Consider the following 19,152-nt stretch of genomic DNA (forward strand, 5'->3'; position numbering starts at 1 on the left):
TCGACTCAGTAGTTTTTCTTTCTCCCCCTTGCACCCCTGTGAAAACAGGCGGGGCATTTATTGTTGGAAGAAGGCTTGATATGCGAAAGAGAGGAGCAAGTTGCTTATTGAGAATGACTTCGAATTCGATAAACTTTTGGGATAAAAATTCAGGAGTAATCAATGGAGAAGAAACCGGCCTATCATAAATCTCTTTTAACTCCTTAAGCAACTTAAGCACTTCCTAAAAGCTTTCACTTTCGGATGTTGAAAGTTGAGTTATTTGAGGACTCAAAGTTTCATACAATTTAACAAATCGTGTGACTGCATCACAAATGATATCAACCTTTTGATTTAAGGATGCATAATCTTGTTGAACAGTGACAATTTCTTTTTGCATATCTTCACGAAGTTCGTGAATCTGCAAATTTACATCCTCCCTGACCTTCTTCACTTCTTGCACAAAAAGAACATGCCTTTCCTTTGTGACATTCTTCAAATTTTTCACATCACTGGTAAACATTGAATTTTGAGATTTGATCCGAAGTTCATTATTTTGATCATTATAATCAACCTTCTCCAGAATTCGAGACTCAAAGTCAGTAATCATTCCAGATACTTTGCTAACCACTCTGGCTTCGAGCATTTTCAACAGTGAATCAACCTCCAAACTAGAAACAGATGAACCACCCCCTAGATCTGCTTGAGATTGAATTACTGAATTCAATTTCTGATTCAGAATTTTGAACTGCTGCATGGTCATCAACATATGATCGGGAAACTGTTCTTCTTCTTCATGAAATTCCAATTCATCAAACATACCACCAAACCCCTCATTATCAGTCTCTGTCTCCATAAAAACGGTTTCTTGAACAGGTGAAGTTGGTTTGGGTGGCTCAGTAGATTGTGAAGAAAAAATAGAAGTAAAGGGTTGATCAAGAATGTGTTCGAATGTTGGGTATCTGTGGTTGAAGTAAGAGGAGTAGTGGATAATGGTAAAGAAACAATACTTTCAAAAGGAGCAGAAGTAACGTGACCTTGAGCTTCATTTTTCAAACCTCCTTCACCCATATCGACATTTGCATCCGTATCAGATACGTGTGCAGGGATGCCTGAAGTTCGAACCGCGTCAGAAACTGATTTGGCAATCGAATCTTCAGGTGGTATGACGACTGTCTTCTCAGGAGTGGAACTTTCTGTGAGATGAGTGAACTCTGGGGTTTCTGGAATTCTTTCATCATCATTTTCTGTTGACTCAGTAGAAATCACGAGTTTTCGAGTCTTCTTCTTCTTCTTCTTTGACAAACGTTTGGCCATATCCTCAGCCCTTCGTTTCTTGGACACCGGAGAAATAGGTGCTGACACTTCTCGAATTAACACACCTTGATGAGTGATTTGAGGTTTTCGAACCACTTTGTGTGTAGGAGACTTGCTTTTGTGAGTGGACTTCATTTTGATTCTTCGAAACATTCCAGTCTTCGAAGGAATGATTACATTCTCTTGTGATTCTTCAAGAATGGGCTCAATCACTTGAGTCTCAGCAACAGATACTTCAACGGTTTCAGGCTTCTTCTTTGGAGATTTCGAAGATTTTGACTCAGTTTCATTCTTCTTCGTCTTCTTGGATTTCGTATCATCTCTATCCAAGAGTATGCCAGTTTCGATTGAAGAATCAATAGTCTTCAAATATGCCACCAAGACAGAGTTCGAAGGATCAACTCTTTTAAGCATAGCATCTGGAATACGAGCAACTGATGGAAAAACTTCAGCATTATCTGTGACATCCTTCGGATAGTGGTATGATTGAAAAACTGCTTTGTCTTCATCATTGGGTACCAAAATCCCTTCCTTATTGTAAAAGTATTGCAAAATCAAACTCCAGTATCTTGCACACGAAATACCATGAATAGCATTCGTGTGTTCTACACCTTTTTGAAATTCCTTCAACAACTGTGTAGAATAATCCACTTGAAGATCATAATAAATGCCAGCAACCATGGCATAAACCTCCATTCTTCCTTTATCAAGACCAGCAGATCTCCCAGTCAAACATCGTAGAAAAATACCAAATAAGAAATTCCATAGGCGTGGAAGACCAGACTTCTTAAAATCACTAATCTTGGACAATGGTGGCTGATATCCCATTTCATTAAACATGTGAACGATTTGTGGAAAAGTAAATGAAACATATGGAGGCAAATTCGGAATATCAAGAATTTGGCAGAAGAGTTTCTTGGATAGCATGACCTTTTTGTCGTTCACCAGATGAAAAGTAATCTTATCAGATGCTTTGTTGTAAGTCGCAGTTGATCCTGCTTGAGAAAGCCAGGACAATGGAACAGAGAAAGTATTGAACATCGCCTTAGCCAAAACAGAGTTCTTCAAGGCAACTATTAGCGTCTTCAATTCTTCCGGGTACTGAGAAACTTCACCCTCCAAGTAATAGTTTGTTGCTTGAATCTTCATTATTGGTAATGAAGAGGCATCTTCAGTGGTATGAGAATCAACATGAGCAGAAGTCGCCATTGTTAGGATTTGAAGATAATAATGAACAGAGAATTTGTGAAATTTGCTTTTTGATCGCGTAAACTGACAATGAACCCTTGAATCCCCTTTTATATGTAACCCTGAAGTTTGAATTTGAAGCGGGATGTGTATTTAATGATATCCGACGTGGCACCTTGAAAGTCGGACCATTGCTGTGTAAAAGTAGCCATGCGTCAAAAAGTAGCTGTCACATCACCTTGAAAACCGGACATAATACCATACGTCATTTATAAACAGCCTGTCTTGTTATCCCCAAGAGTATTGTAACCGTCAGAACCCTTCGAATGGAAGCAAGGCTCTTTCACTTTTGGGATGAAAAGCGAAGTCATACGCCAGAAGTTCGAAATCATCAGCCTGAGTTGGTATTACTCAGAGCCTCAAGGATTTCGTGAGTGCAGTGTTCCAAAGAATATAGACGAGAAACAAAAATAAGAAAAATATGGGATATTGTGATGTCAAACCATTGACACAAAAGCAGATAAAATCCCGGGCAAAGATTACTTCATTAATCATTAAGAGAAATGATCAATAGCTTGTGTGGGTTCCCGTGAATTACAATCGAATACTTGTTGACAAGTATCGAAGGGCTTCTTTTATAATGTTGCGTGGGTAGTTCAAAAATTTCGTTACATGTCATCCTAAACATAAGGTGAGAAATTGTAACAGAAATTGTTTGTTTGACCAGTGTAGTCAGTGACAAGTTGGCTTTGATAAATTTTGAAATGACAAGGACATTCGAATGAAACTCACACGGAAATCATATTCAAGAAAAAATTTGTGTGCTGGATCTTGTTGGGTAACAAACATCGTGGGTTTCGAATGTTTGATCAAGACCACTCATTCGAAATGAATATGATTTGGAGTTTCGAATTTTGATTCAGAAACAAAAGTTTCATGAAAATCTGGAACTTAGTTCCCCCTCAATTCCTTAAAAAGGTAATGAAAATTGAGTTTCACTTTCATCACGGTCTCATGATGTCAGATCATAAACACAGATTTTTGATATGTCTAAGTCTCGATGGGTTTGATCAGATACCTCTCGGACATATGTCTTCGTGTGTGATCGTGTAAGAACTTTATGGATGAAAAAGATTGGTGTAAGATACGAAAAGTACCTCTGTTATGTTTGGACCAAACAGTAAACTCTTAACTTATTTTGAGAAGAGTCGGGTAGCTCAGAGACTAATGTGAATATAAGCCTGATTGGGAAGAAATTTTCGTATGAAATATTTCATTAAGGCTTTCGTACACACACATTGAGTCATTGGAGGCTTTGGACAACATGCAACAACATGCTTCTAGGGACAACTTAACTAGTTCAAATGATGAAAAATTTATCGATTCTTACGAAAAATGTACCTGACCCTAGAACTGCAAGCATAAGCCACTCTGTGTCTTCAAGATTATCTGCAACAAAATACTAAAAAAAATAAGAATCAAAATATTTTTGTTGTTTTGAGTTTTCGAAAATAAAGACAGAACAAACGAAAATCTTTTTGTATTTTTGAATTCTCGAAAATAAATGACAAAACAAACGAAAATCTTTTTGGATTTTTGAATTTTCGAAAATTAAATGACAAAACAAACGAAAATCTTTTTGGATTTTTGAATTTTCGAAAATTAAATGACAAAACTAACGAAAATCTTTTTGGATTTTTGAATTTTCGAAAATGAAACAGTACTTGTTGCAAAAATGCGAAATTTTATCATCCCCTTATAAGTGACAAATGTACGAATTCGAAGGGGTCGATGTGACATCCCCATTTTCACGGCCAGAAAAGACCGATTTTGTTTATGCTTTATAAAATCAGAGTACTTCTTTTAATAAAAATGTTGCGGAATTTGTTCCCAGAAAAACATGATAAATTTGTTATCAAAGCGTTTTCGAAGAAATGTATTTTTATTCATTTAAAACATTTGGGATGTCATCGTCAATACATAAACATAAGCATAAACAGAACTTACATTCATTTACACTAGTGATCTACATCTCTTTTAAATCTCTCAGTGCAAAGTAGCTTCGTATTGACACCTGTGATACAAATAAGCTGGAGTGGGTCAGGTTAGGAAACTTGGTGAGTACATAGGGTTTTCAACCCATAATAATATAATTATTATATTTAAACATCAAACAATCAACCCGATTACCCATCCCCGTTATCTTCTTTGATATTCCTTAAAGAATTATCTTAAGGGTCATCTCCTATATCATATTTACCTCTCATCTTTTTACCTCACATTTCCTTATATGCTCGTTCCTAAGGCATGAATACGTAGTTACAACGTCGCATGAACTCTTAATTCATAGTAAGGGTTAGAGTATCATCACATGAATATACACTCACAACATCACCTGGACTCGTAATTCATCACCTACAGGTTATAAGTCTGCTGGTGTTTCCACGGGTTGTCTAGAATAGTCCGTGGTCGCCATCTATACTCTAGTAGATGACTACATCTCCAAATTGTCGGACAAGGTTATAGTATCTTTCATCATACATCACCGATTCATCATCACCTATCCATCACCTAATTATCATCACCTTCCTATCATCACCTATCCATCACCTAATTATCATCACCTTCCTATCATCACCTATCTCTCATCATTTTATTTCATCACACACCAACTATTTCATCTACCCATGTTTTATCCCAACATATTTGTAGATATAAAATAAATATATATTTAAATCATTTAAAACATGTATAAAATCATCCATCCATCATAGACAGCAAGTATTCAGATAATATGCACACATAGCACATAATTTATATAAAATACTTCATATCTATGTGTAAGATGAAAGGGACCATGCACTCACTTGAAAAGGTGGTGAATCCGAACTCAGACAGCGCTTCGCTTCTTAAAAATAATTTCCTTCGACGAAACCTAGTATTATTACCACTAGAGTTTAGTCTATTATTCGCCGAGACTAATTAATAGTCTAGCTATTATTACTATTATATAAGCGTTAAACAATACTTATATAACCCATAATAATAGCCCAAGTACTTATTATAAGTTCCTAATAACGTTACTATAATTAAATAAACGATATATTAAAAATAGCGTAGGCGTAGCTCACTTACAGCGGGTTTTATAGTAAACCGGGCTTTGCTTGGAGCAGCGTTCCCGAGTCGAAAAGCTCTTCTTCTCGGAGCCGTCGAGCACTCCGGGGCTTTTGCCTCGTGCTAGGGAGGTTCCCTAGGCTTTTCGGGGGGGTTCGGGGTTAGAGAGAGGTTCTAGAGAGAGAGTAAAGAGAAGAAAGAATGGGAAATGTGTGAAGAAAATGAGGGTGAGATAGGTTCTATTTATGGGGTGAAAATGGCTGAACTTGGTGCCACATGTCACCATCTAGTGGCAAGACTTGGGGAGAAAGCAATGGCAAAGATTGTGCCACATCACCCATTTTCGCACAACACACTTCTGACTTCTAAAATCCGTAACTTTCACATACGAGCTCTGTTTTTGACATTCTTTATATCCACGCGTAGGTAAAAATAATATCTACAACTTTCATTTTGACTCTGTCAGCTAATTCTCGACCGATCTTAAATTTAACAGTACGAGGAGATTATATTGTTAAATGTCCGCGTAAAATTCATAACTTCTACATACGGACTTTGTTTTCGTCTGTCTTTTTACCGTTGAGTTCCTATTAATGAGATCTTCAATTATCATTTAGGTCGTGTAGGCCAAAAACCGCTCGAACTAAAATTCGAGTTTCGGGCCGTGCACTGCTATGCCAAATCTTAGAAAATTCATAACTTCCTCATACGAAGTCAGATTTGGGCGTTCTTTTTTTGTATGTTCTCGGTTTAATGTATACTACAAATTTTATTTAGATCACTAAGGCTAAAAAGTCCTTTATCAAAAATTCACTATTTATGTCTCCCGGTTTCGTGCCGGTTTTGCCGTAAAACTTCGACGGGCCATAACTTCTTCGTTATAAGTCGGATTTCGGCGTTCTTTATATGTACGGAACCCTTGAGACATATTCTACAACCTGGTTAAGATTATTTATTCTAAATAATCTTTTGTATTATCTCTAAATTGACTAGCCCAGATCTACGGGCGTTACAGTCGAAGCGTTGACTATGAACAGTAACCTCTGAATCAACCCTTAAAATAAGTAACAAATTTACGAATTCGAAGGGGTCGAAGCGTTGACTATGAACAGTAACCTCTGAATGCTGACGGATATTGCTTTGTCTTTCATTCAGCGCCTCTGAATCAGTCCTTATTATGCATCATTCTTCTTTTTCGCATGGAACAGAATTTCCATCAATCATTCCAAGTCCCTCTATAATTCTCACAAGAGATTTTTCATCTAAAGGTTTCGTGAAAATATCAGCTAACTGATCAGTTGTTTTCACGAAATGTACTTCAATATTCCCATCCTCCACGTGATCCTTGATTAAATGATAACGAAGTGCTATATGTTTAGTCTTCGAATGCTGCACAGGATTATGACAAATTCTTATTGCACTTTGAGAATCACAATATAATGGAATCTTTTTCATATTTATTGCATAATCACGCAATTGACTTTGGATCCATATTATTTGTGAAGTGCAAGCAGCAGCAGCCACATATTCTGCTTCAGCTGTTGAAATTGATACACATGTTTGCTTTTTCGACTGCCAGCTCACCAATTTGCCATCAAGAAATTGACATCCACCACTTGTGCTCTTTCGATCAAGATTACAACCACCCAGGTCTGCATCCGAATATGCTTGTACAAAGAACCCAGTGTTCGAAGGATACCACAATCCTAACGAAATTGTTCCTTTAAGATAACGAAATATATTCTTCACAGCAGTGAGATGTGGTTCTCGTGGATTTGACTGATACCTAGCACAATTACATACAGAAACATGATATCAGGTCTACTTGCTGTAAGATAAAGTAATGAACCAATCATGCTCCTGTAAAGAGTTAGGTCAACTGCAGGTTTATCTAACGAAGGTGTCAACTTTATGCCAGTTGCGATTGGAACTCGTAACTTTGTGCTATTCGTCAATCCAAACTTTTCAAGCAGATTCTTCGTATATTTCTCCTGATTAATAAAAATCCCTTCTCTGGTTTGACGAATATTCAAACCAAGAAAATTATTGATTTTTCCCATCATGCTCATTTCGAATTTACTTTTCATCAAATCTTCGAATTCTCTAGATAAAGCAGGGTTAGTTGAGCCAAAAATAATATCATCAACATAAATTTGAACAAGCATTAGATGATTCCCAACTTTCTTTCGAAATAATGTGGGATCAACAGATCCTTGTTTAAATTTAGATTGTTTCAAAAATGAAGTAAGAGTTGCATACCATGCTCGTGGTGCTTGTTTCAAACCATAAACTGCCTTATCTAAAATATAAACATGATTTGGAAATTCTTCGTTAATAAAACCTGGGGGCTGTTCCACGTAAACAGTTTCTTCAAGCTCTCCATTTAGAAATGCACACTTCACGTCCATTTGATAAACATCAAAATCTTTGTGAGCTGCATAAGCCAGAAATATACGAACTGCCTCGAGTCTTGCGACAGGGGCAAAAGTTTCTTCATAGTCGATTCCTTCTTGTTGTGAATAACCTTTAACAACAAGTCTGGCTTTGTTTCGAACAATATTTCCATCTTTGTCGGTTTTATTTTTGAAAATCCATTTTAACCCGACAATCGAAACATTTTCAGGTTTAGGAATTAATCTCCAAACCTTGTTTCGTTCAAATTCAGACAATTCAGATTGCATTGCAACAACCCAATCTGAGTGTTCCATTGCAATCTTAACTGTTTTTGGTTCAATTTTAGATATAAAAACATTGAACATACAAAATTCTTGATGAGTATTCAATACCTCATTCTTTGCGCGAATTTGAGCTCTTGTTAAAACTCCCTCTTGTGGATTCCCAATTACTTGATCCTTCGGATGATCTCTTGTCCACTTTTCCATTGGCGGATATGCTGGATCAAATTCCAAAGGTGCATCTTCGTATATATCTTCATTTTCTGAACCTGCAATTGAACAAACATCATCTAAATCATCATTATTCTCAATGTTTTCTAAATGCTCCCCCTCAACATTAGCATTCACTCTTCCATTCTCCCCCTCGAAAGAATGCTCTTCCTCAACTGGAGTATTCGAATCCAATTGCCCCCCCTCCATTGGATTGTTTTGCATACTTTCGCTTTTCTCTGGAGAAGTTGATATTGAATCATCAGTAAGCTTTGTGAGTTCAGAGATATGGTTATCATTTGCATGTATTTCAGCATTAACAGCATGATCTGAAATTCCAAAAATTAAATCATAATCAACATCTAATGTTTGTGAAGATTCAGATTCATCTTGTGTTTTTGTCAGAATAGGATGATTTTCAAACTGTGATGTTGTTTGTTTAATGTAGTAATCATCAAATGTAAGATTAAAAGTTTCTTCAACTCTTCGTGTTCTTTTGTTCAACACACGATATGCGACTGAATTATGCGAATATCCCAAGAAAATCCCTTCATCTGCTTTAGCTTGAAATTTCGTAAGATTATCCTTGAGATTCATAATGAAGCATCTGCATCCGAAAACATGAAAAAATTTGACGTTAGGTTTTCGATTGTTGAGAATTTCATATGGAGTAATGTTAAAATGGCGATGAATGAAAGATCTGTTTGAGTAAAACATGCGGTGGATACGGCTTCAGCCCAAAGGTATTGTGGAAGATTCGCATATGTCAACATAGTCCTTGCCGCTTCGCATAGAGACCTATTTCTTCGTTCAACAACACCATTTTGTTGTGGTGTGTATGGAGATGAAAAACTATGCGAAATTCCTTTGTCCACCAAAAATGAATCAAGAACATTGTTCTTAAATTCAGATCCATGATCACTCTTAATTTTTCGAACAATCTTCTTCAATGTTGTTTCCATCTTTTTGATAAAGTCAATCATGATTTGTGCAACTTCGGATTTAAGCCTGAGAAAATAAACCCACGTAAATCTGGAAAAATCATCAACAATAACTAAAACGTACCGTTTCTTGTTGAGAGTTGAAACAGTCGAAGGACCACACAAATCAATATGTAAAAGCTCCAGAGGTGCGATAATTTTCGAATCTATTGTAATTGGATGACCTTGTTTATGTTGCTTGCCAACTTCACAAGCTGCACATAAAGAATCATTGTCAAATTTAAGTACAGGTAAACCTCTTACCAGATCTTGTACCACAAGCTTATTGATGTTTCGAAAATTGAGATGAGAAAGTCTTCGATGCCATAACCAACTTAAGTCTGCTGTTGCTTTCGAAAGAAGACATATAGCAGGTTTCCCTACTATCGGATTGGTATCCAAAGTGAACATGTCACCTTTCCTTTTGGATTTTAGTAACACTTCTTTTGTGTTGACATTCGAAATAACACTTCCTTCTTCGTTAAAAAGAACTTGATTGCCAGTGCCCACAACAAGTTGAGAAACACTTATCAAGTTATGTTGAAGACCTTCAACATACGCCACACGATTCACTGTGAATTGTCCATTCGTGATCTTCCCATATCCTTTGACTTGACATTTTTGATTGTTCCCAAACTTCACTACTCCAATATTTTTTAGACTTTGAAAATCACGTAAATTCTCCTTCTTCCCAGTCATGTGACGAGAGCAACCACTATCGATGTACCACTTGTTATCATATTGCTCGTCACATAGTACCTACATTCAATGGAAAAATTTAGGTACCCAAGGCTTTTTGGGTCCTTGGAAATTAGATTTCAATTTCGAATGCAATGAAGAACTTTTAACCCAATCACAAACTTTTGTTTTGAGACTATCAATTAAGTTTACATCTTCATTTAAAGGAACCAAAACATAAGTTTTTGATGGTTTCGAATGTTCACTGACATTACCCTTCGAATTCTGAGTTTGTGAATGAACATTATTTGCTTTTATTACTGGTTTCCAAGCTTTGACTGAAATGTTCGAATCCTTAGACGATGAACTGCCATTTGATGAATTATTCATATACTTTTCATATGCTTCGTGAATTTGCTCCTTTGAAAATGTATTTGACTGATACATCTTTCCTTTGCCTTCAAGCCAATGATCAATGTTCTTCCTTGACGTTATTCATTTTTCTCGTGAAGTTTTCATAGTTTCTTTCTTCGTTTGATTTGGAAAATTTGGCTTTTTAGGAACAAAATCAACTTTTGGATTTGTTATAAAAGATTTAGCATATGATGTATCAACTGTTGATTTAAAATGTTGACGTTGAAAGAATTTTTGATTTGGATTTGAGTTATTTGAAAATTTTCTTGGAATATTAGTTTCTGAAACTTTCGAAAACCTTGGTTGATTATTCACTTTAGACTTTGAATGATTTGATTGAGATGAATGTTGATGTTTTGTTGAAAAAGATGAATTTTTAGCTTTGAAAACATTTTTGGGTGATTGTGATTCAGACACCTTTTGAGACTCAACATTTTGCCAAAATATTTTCTTTCTTGCTTGTCTTTTTGAAATGTTGTTTTCCTTCGAAAATTTGTCAATTTGATCTTTGAATTCCTTGGAGTTTAATTTGACAACTTTTTTCACATTCCTATTCAACTTGTTTTGAATTCTCTTTTTCAATTTTTGATTTTTCAACCCATTTTCTTTGTGGTTTTTGACGTTGGAAAACATACGAATTCTTTGTTAAGTTGTTTTCAACTGTGCTTTGATTTGCGAAAAAGCCTTCATCAGTTGTTTTTGAATTATCCTCTTCAACTAACTTCTTTAATTCTGGTTTGATTTTCTCAACATTTCCAGTAATTATGAAAACTTGATTTGGAAAAATGACATCATCTGTACATTTGAAATTTGGATAAACCACTGTATTCGTTTCAAGATAGTGTTCACATTTTTCATTCATCACTTTTTCGAACTTTTGTGTATCACCATACACCTGATCAACCACTATTCGTGGATTTTCTTCTTCCTTTGAAGATTTCTTTTCCTTCGAAATTTTCTCTTCATCTTCATCATCACTATCATCAGTTTGACTCTCTTTGATATCCACGAAGTTCACATCACTAACTTTCGAAGTTGAGGGTATATCAGTTTCATTTTCAACCATCAAATCCTTAATTTTTTCTTTCCCTTTAGATGTTGATGCAACATTAATAACAGACAACTGAGAACAATCAACATCTTCAAGTTCACTAATTTCACTAATATTGTCAGAATTATCTTCAATATCAGCAAAATTAGATTGAGAATCAGATGTTGAATTCACAGTCTTTTTCAAAATTTGAACTTGTTCAGTTTTAGTCAAAGTATCATTCACGATGTTAACTAATTCATTTGCATCAAGACATTCATCAATTTTGACAATTCCATATTTATATCTATCATCAGGAACTTTGTCAAAATCAGCTATTATTTGCTCACAATCATACGAAATATTATCTACCTTAGCTCTTTTGAATGCTAGAAAAGGTAGTAATTTTCTATGTTGCTCTTTACTTATGTCACTTGAATGATGTAAATCAGTTAATTTGCCATAAAGTCTTTTCGCAGAATTACAATAAATGTTTCTTTGTGCTAGCAAAAGTTTGACATCACTCGTTAAAGTATCTCTATCACACATAATGTTTGTTATTTGTAATTCCAAACATTCAATTTTGCTTATTTTCAAGTATAATCTCTTTTTGGTCTCTAACAACTCCATGCACAATTTGTTGGCCTCATTACTAGCAGACACAACAATTGAATCAAAATAAGTAACCGTTTCATCAAAAGATATTAGTTCAGAATCATAAGCATGAGTAGGAATATTAAAAGATTCGAGAATTTTACGTACCTTTGTTGTCATTGGAGATTTGTCAGCCGCTTTGGATACGAAGCATCGTCCCCTCACTTCGAATTCCTCATCATCTGAGTCCTCCTCCATTTTCGCATACAACGCTCCATGTGTCAGATTTCGCATTTCTTCATCATCTGATCCAGATGACCAGATTTGATAAGTTCCATCTTCATCCTCATGCTCACCCTTTGCAACCAATGACAAATTCTTTGCTTTAGCACGAACCACCTCAAGCTTCTCTGCATAGTATGCCTCATCTTTGACTTTATTCGTCCTCTCATCCTTCTTTCGAAGCATACAGTCATTTGCAAGATGATTCGCACCGTTGCAATAATGACAATCTATTCCAGCATCACCTTTCAGCTTCTTCTCACCCTTTCCTTCAGCTATCTTCGAATCTTGCTTCTCAACTTTCTTTTTCTCCTCAACAACATTTTTACTCACAGAACTTCCTTTCACCTCAGCAAGCTTAGTCTTCGAATTGAACGACTTTTTGAAAAATTTCTTAACACGATTATTCGAGTAAAATGCTATTGCTTCATCATCCGAATTCATGATGAATCCTTCTTCTTCCTCATAATCACCATTTTCAGCTTCTTTCTCCGAAATCTTTGACACAAGAGCTAATGGACCTCCCAAATTCAGCTTCGATTCCTCAGCAATTTCATTTACCTCAATTTCGTGTGTTTTCAACTGATTGTACAAATCATTGAGAGTTGATGTATCAAAACTTTGTTGATTCTTCACCATCATACTCACACTTCTCCACTCTTTTCGAAGCCCATTACAAAGATAAGATTGAATTCCATTGAAGTCCTGGTAATTCCATAGCGATTGCAACGATAGATTAACTCGTTCAGACGATCATAGTAAACTTCAATTGTTTCTCCTTCTTTTTGTTTGAAATCTTTCAGTTCAACCAAACACTGTTTGACTGAATTGATTTTTGTTTTCTCACTTCCTTGAAACTTATCTTTCAGATTGTTCCATACCTCCTTTGCAGTTGTACAACTTCTAACGTAATTGTACACAACTGGAGGTAAAGCACCTCGCAGTTCCCTCATACACCTCTTCTCCAGTATCTTCAGACGATCAGATTGATTATCAACTCCAGAATTTGTAGAAGATGATCCAATTGGTTGAACATTCACTGGAACATTGACATTTCCAGTGATACATGACCATAATTCTTCATCCAGACCATTCAGATAATCCTGCATACGATCAGCCCACTGATCATAGTATTCAAGGATTAGCATTGGAATTTTGGTTGATGAACCTAACAGATGAGAAAACGAGGTCATCGAATTGAGATTGAAACTCACCATTGTTGTACGGAAGATGATTTTGAGAAGTTTGAAAAGATTTGAGAATTTGAAAACAAACTAGATGAATCAAATCGAATTGATGAGAATAACACTCGATTCAACAATTCAAATGCAGAATCGAATCACAGACTAAGATCTAGACAATTTTTCACTTTCAAAAAGTGCGGAAACTTTTGAATCAAAAAATTGATTCAAAAACCTTTTGAACAGCGTGAAAATCAGATCAGAGATATGATTCCTGCTCTGATACCAATTGATGAATCAATGAATCGAGTATTGAATTGATCAGAATATGAATTCAAGTATGAATGCAAGATTGAACACCAAATGTAAATATGATCTTGTTTCAGCTTGATTTACGCTTTCGAATGTTTACAGAGAAAATAGACAGGTCTGTAAAAACTCTTATCTAACTCTAGTAAATAACCCTTATTTATAGGGAACCGAAAGCGTACAAAAAAATATAGTAAGACATTGACTCTAAAGCTTCGAATAAAAGCGCCCTAGTAAAATACATTACAAAACATTCGAAGAGTACAAAATATATGTCGGACAGGCATTGGACCGCTTCGGATGACTCAACAGCTCGGATGACTCAGCCATTTTTCGGACACGTGGCATGCTCTAAGCGAAGGTGACGTGGCCGAAGCCACCTATGCGAAATTTCTCGGTTTTCGCGCCAAAACTTCTAAAATCCATAACTTTCGCATACGAGCTCCGTTTTTGACGTTCTTTATATGCACGCGTAGGTAAAATTACGCTCTACAACTTTCGTTTAGACTTCGTCGACTAATTTTGACTTTAATTTTTATATTATTATTTTTAACAGACCGGGACAGGAAATCCGTTAAAAATTCATAACTTCTTCATCCGACGTCCGTTTTCGTCTGTCTTTTTACCGTTGTGCTACAAATAACGAGACCTTCGATTCTCGTTTAGGTCGTGTCGGCTAAAAATCACTCGATCTAAAATTCGAGTTTTTAGCTGTCTACTGCTAAGCTGAAACTTCGAAAAATCATAACTTCCTCATACGAAGTCAGATTTGGGCGTTCTTTTTATGCCTACTCTCGGTTTAACGAACACTACGAGTTTCGCTTAGATCACTAAGGCAAAAAAGTAGTTTATCAAAAACTCACTTTTTACGACATCCGGCCCCGTGCTGGTTTTGTCGCGAAAGTTCGACATGTCATAACTTCTTCGTTATAACTCGGATTTCGGCATTCTTTATATATCCGTAATCATTGTCACACCCACTACAAGTTTCTTAATAGATATCGGCTTTATCTAAAATTTAATTTTGACGCTCATTTTTTATTCTTAATTAATTAAGCCCTAATAATTAAGCATAAAACACATAATTCACATAATCCCTTTTCATTTATTCAAAATGAGTTACAAAGGTTAACCTAGACTATAATGTCGATATTAATGCCTAGCCTAGAAACACGGGCATTACATTATGTTTCAGATACTTCTGGTTCCAATAAGAAGAGCTCGGGATGACTGCATTGAACACACCACATAGTTCCGCCTTTGTGATTTACTATGATTTGAGATGATGTTTGATACTCTTATTTTATCTGGATTGTATTAATGATGTTTTTGGAATACTGTTTTTATTAAATTAAAAATGAAATTTTTGGGTCGTATTTTTGGGACGTTACAGTAAACTCTATAATCTTGGTGCAACGAAATAACACACTATCAAATTCCAAAGCACATTTAGGCAAATCACTCAACAGTTTCGTCTGGTCATATATCTGACCTTCTTCTATATGTCACTAGAGGAAATCGTGTTTCCTCCTTTAGGTCCCACACAACTCATCAATTTATCATTATCATTGTAAATACTACTCATTAATCAATTTATGTATGATCTCGATCATATTAATCCATTCCATACAAATAGTATGATTAATCCTCTTAAGTATTCAAAATACATCTGCAATATTATCGATAATATTTTGTCTTAATTCAATTACCACATAATTGCTCCATAATTACTAAATATCATACATCAACATGATTTCACTATGTAGGTCCTTCTTGTACCTTTCTCCCAAATTACTGAGAGTAACATATCTTTAGGATTTTTTTTTCTGCATCCCATTACCGAATTCCTTCCTACAACTCATTTTGAAATCATAATAAGAATCAATTCACACCGATCCTTTGGTCGGATATTTATTTTCCACAAAAGATCCCATTTCTATAAAAATTTATCACCCATCAGAAGATTACCCGTTTAATTATTTTTCCAATATAAATGTACAAGCATGGAATTACAAACATCAAGTCTGTCAGTGGCTTATAATTCTCCAATAATTATCCATAAGCATAACATTAATGTCATTATCAAGTTTTTTTGGCTCACAGTAACATCGATCTTATCATTAGTCATTCGAGATTGTTTAGCTCATAGTGCCGCAACATCGATCTCACCATCACCTTATCTGTTTTTGTCATATTGACTTGCCAATACGCCTGGTTCTTGTCATCCAATTCACCAGATATAAATAAGTGGTTCTCCTCATGTAAACTTGCCATTAATTAATAACACACTTGGCTCTCGCCATATAGGCTCACCAATAACTAATAACATTGGCTCTTGCCGCATAGGATCACTAGTAAATGATCGCATTGGCTCTTGCCATATAGGCTCACCAATAAATAATCACATTGGTTCTTGTCGCATAGGCTCACCAATAAATAATCACGTTGACTATTGCCATATAGACTCACCAATAAATAATCACATTGGCTCTTGCCACGTAGGCTCACCAATAAAAAATCACATTGACCCATGCCACGTACCAAAAAATAATCACATTCGTTTCCAATAACCTTCATTCAGGTTGTATTATTTAGTTATAATAACCTTTCTTCAGGTTATATTGTTCATTTCTAATCATCACACATTTTAACATTATTCCGCATTTGGGACCTAAAGGTCTTTATCCACACATTCTTAATATTCCAATATGCTTTATTAAGATTTCTCCATTCTTCCGATTACATTCTCCATACTAGAATTTAAAATGTTGATTACCCAATCAACTATTATCAAATTCCAGATCCTCGTACTCGAGATTTGTAGCTAGTATATTAATAACATGCAATTATATATCAATTTCTTATATCACACATACATCACCGAAGTTTCAAATCTTACTTTTTACATCACCATTTGATCATTTTCATTGCTCGCTCCATTTAATTCTCACAAAGGGGTTATCATATTTTCATGAGCCAATATGACTCAACAATAATATGACTCAACAATTTCCTCCTTACTATTCTTCATTATCATCATACAGCTGAATACAACCTTTTCAACTGATCCACAGTGAAAGTAACCACTTTTTGCGTATGTATAATTCATTCATTGATTTAATTATGCGTTACAATTCCACATGTCACTTACTTAGGAGTTATAACTTCACTATTGTTCGTACTCTTTCCATATATGAATTCATCATAATTGTCCATAATTTAACATTCAAACGTTATAACAAAATGACAACTAACTTTTGCGTTGAGGGGGGTATGACGGGTTTCTTCTTTGACAAAGGAAGGTTGAAGATGAACTAAAAACATAAAGTAAAAATATTTTATAAAAGATTATATTAATCTCAATCTTTCATATTGACATAAATATCGAAGGTTAAAATATATTACAATAAGATAATTTTTTTTTTAAATTAATTCAAGTACTGGTGCCAACTAATGCTATTATTTTTGTAAAGTATGATGTATTTTAAATAATAACAAACTACATGATTCAAATTTATATAAAACATGAGAAAGATAAAAATAGTTTTTTTTTTCAAGTTAACAAAAAGTTTGTAAGAATATGTTTTTGATTTTTTATAAACACATTAATTGTTAGAATATGTTTTCAATTTTTTATAAATAAATATTAATGAAAAGCTAACATGTCAAAAAATAGTAAAAGTTTAACCATCAAGTATGAGTTTACAGTTTTGTTGGAACGAGTAACATCATGATAGTGTATGTTCTAGATAATGTTTTTAGCTGTTAAGAAATGTAATACATTGTTTAATGTATAATGCATAAAAAAAAACTTTGATTTGTCTATTATTTTGTTAAAATGGATATTGCTATCACCGTGGTATTGAAAAATGGGTTCTCGTGAGATTTTGGTAACTTGTTTATACAAAAGTGTTTTTATCTTGAGTTAAATTACAACTTCGATTTTACCAAAGCATTTAGTTCGGATTAATGGGTGATTTTTTTAATTGAATGGTTTATCAAATCAAAAGATCATAGCTAAAAGGGTTTCTGCACTATCTTAAAAGAAACAAAATACCACATGACCATTTTCACAAACCCACCAACTGTTCGACGAAATGTTCCACAAAAAACCACAGGCAGTTTATAGCAAACAATCATGTAAAGTTCCTAAATCTAAGAGCTAAATTGAATAAAAGTTCTCAATAGCAATAATTACTTGTGCAGATTGTTAAACGCCAGTAGATCCAAACCCACCTGCACCTCTTACAGTCGAATCAAGATCATCAACCTCTACGACTTCAGGTGTGATTATCTTCTCAATAATCAACTGTGCAATTCTATCACCAGTTTTCACTTCAAATTCACTATCAGAATGGTTGAACAAGATAACCCCAACTGGACCCCTGTAGTCGGCATCAATCACACCAGCCCCAACATCAATTGAATGCTTCCATGTGAGACCAGATCTCGGAGCTACAAATCAGTTAAATTGTAGTTTGTAAGTAACACAACCCTAGTATACTCTATGAAAATCAACCAAAGAAGGATCAAAATATATACCAATTCGAGCATATGTCCCTTCTGGTACAGCTATGGATAAATCTGTGGGAACCAGTGCTTTACCCCTTGCTGGCACTTTGGTATCAATTGCACTGAATCAATATCAAATCAAAATCTTAAATACAATCGTATGATCATCAATCGAATCCGAATTTCGTCAATTTCGCAACTAGGGTTTGATTGCGGATTTCTATATGGAATAGGGGATAAAGGATTTACATACCTTGAAAGATCGTAACCAGCGGCAAGAGACGAACCTCTTGCAGGCAAAATAGCTTTCTCCGATAGCTTTTTCACTCTGAAAAGAGGCTGTTGGTGGTCGGAGTTTCCATTTCGATCGTCGATTTTTTGAACCTTTGGGATCAGTCCTTCGATTTCAGGGCTGCCGTTGTGGGACATGGCTGAAACTGGCCAAAGAAAGGATGGTTTGGATGAGAAGTTGACTAGAGAAAAACGAGATGTAGGAGGACGATACTGGCGATATGGATAGGGTTTACTAGGAATGAAATAGCCCGCCAAAGAGAGGGTTCGTGGTATGGCGCCAAGAGTTCCCGCCATCTTTTACCCTTGAACAGTTGAACTCTTCTTCTAGGTGGTTTATCTACCCCTCCATAAATTTGTAAATAAAATGTACCCTATTGAATATATAAATTTATCAT

The 19,152-nt window shown here is 35.2% G+C and overlaps 1 protein-coding gene across 1 annotated transcript; it reads right to left on the reverse strand.

The window, feature by feature from the left end:
* Positions 1-17,990: 17,990 nt before the first annotated feature.
* LOC145128624 (deoxyuridine 5'-triphosphate nucleotidohydrolase-like) lies at positions 17,991-19,079 on the reverse strand. Its single transcript, XM_079063440.1, has 3 exons — positions 18,717-19,079; positions 18,494-18,585; positions 17,991-18,406 (listed from the first exon to the last, which is right to left on the reverse strand). The coding sequence occupies exons 1-3, from the start codon at positions 19,049-19,051 to the stop codon at positions 18,162-18,164; spliced, it is 672 nt and encodes a 223-aa protein (XP_078919566.1). The 5' UTR covers positions 19,052-19,079; the 3' UTR covers positions 17,991-18,161.
* Positions 19,080-19,152: the final 73 nt, after the last annotated feature.

The sequence above is a fragment of the Lactuca virosa genome, chromosome 8 (genome assembly GCF_052849685.1).
Source record: "Lactuca virosa cultivar CGN04683 chromosome 8, Lactuca_virosa_CGN04683_v6, whole genome shotgun sequence".
Taxonomy (NCBI): Eukaryota; Viridiplantae; Streptophyta; class Magnoliopsida; order Asterales; family Asteraceae; genus Lactuca; species Lactuca virosa.

Excerpts from the sequence above, each read along its gene's own strand:
- LOC145128624 (XM_079063440.1), bottom strand. The coding sequence starts at position 19,051 with ATGGCGGGAACTCTTGGCGCCATACCACGAACCCTCTCTTTGGCGGGC. Across the intron at positions 18,586-18,716 it reads GCTGGTTACGATCTTTCAAG|TGCAATTGATACCAAAGTGC; the intron begins GTATGTAAATCC and ends ATATTGATTCAG. Across the intron at positions 18,407-18,493 it reads AGGGACATATGCTCGAATTG|CTCCGAGATCTGGTCTCACA; the intron begins GTATATATTTTG and ends ACTGATTTGTAG.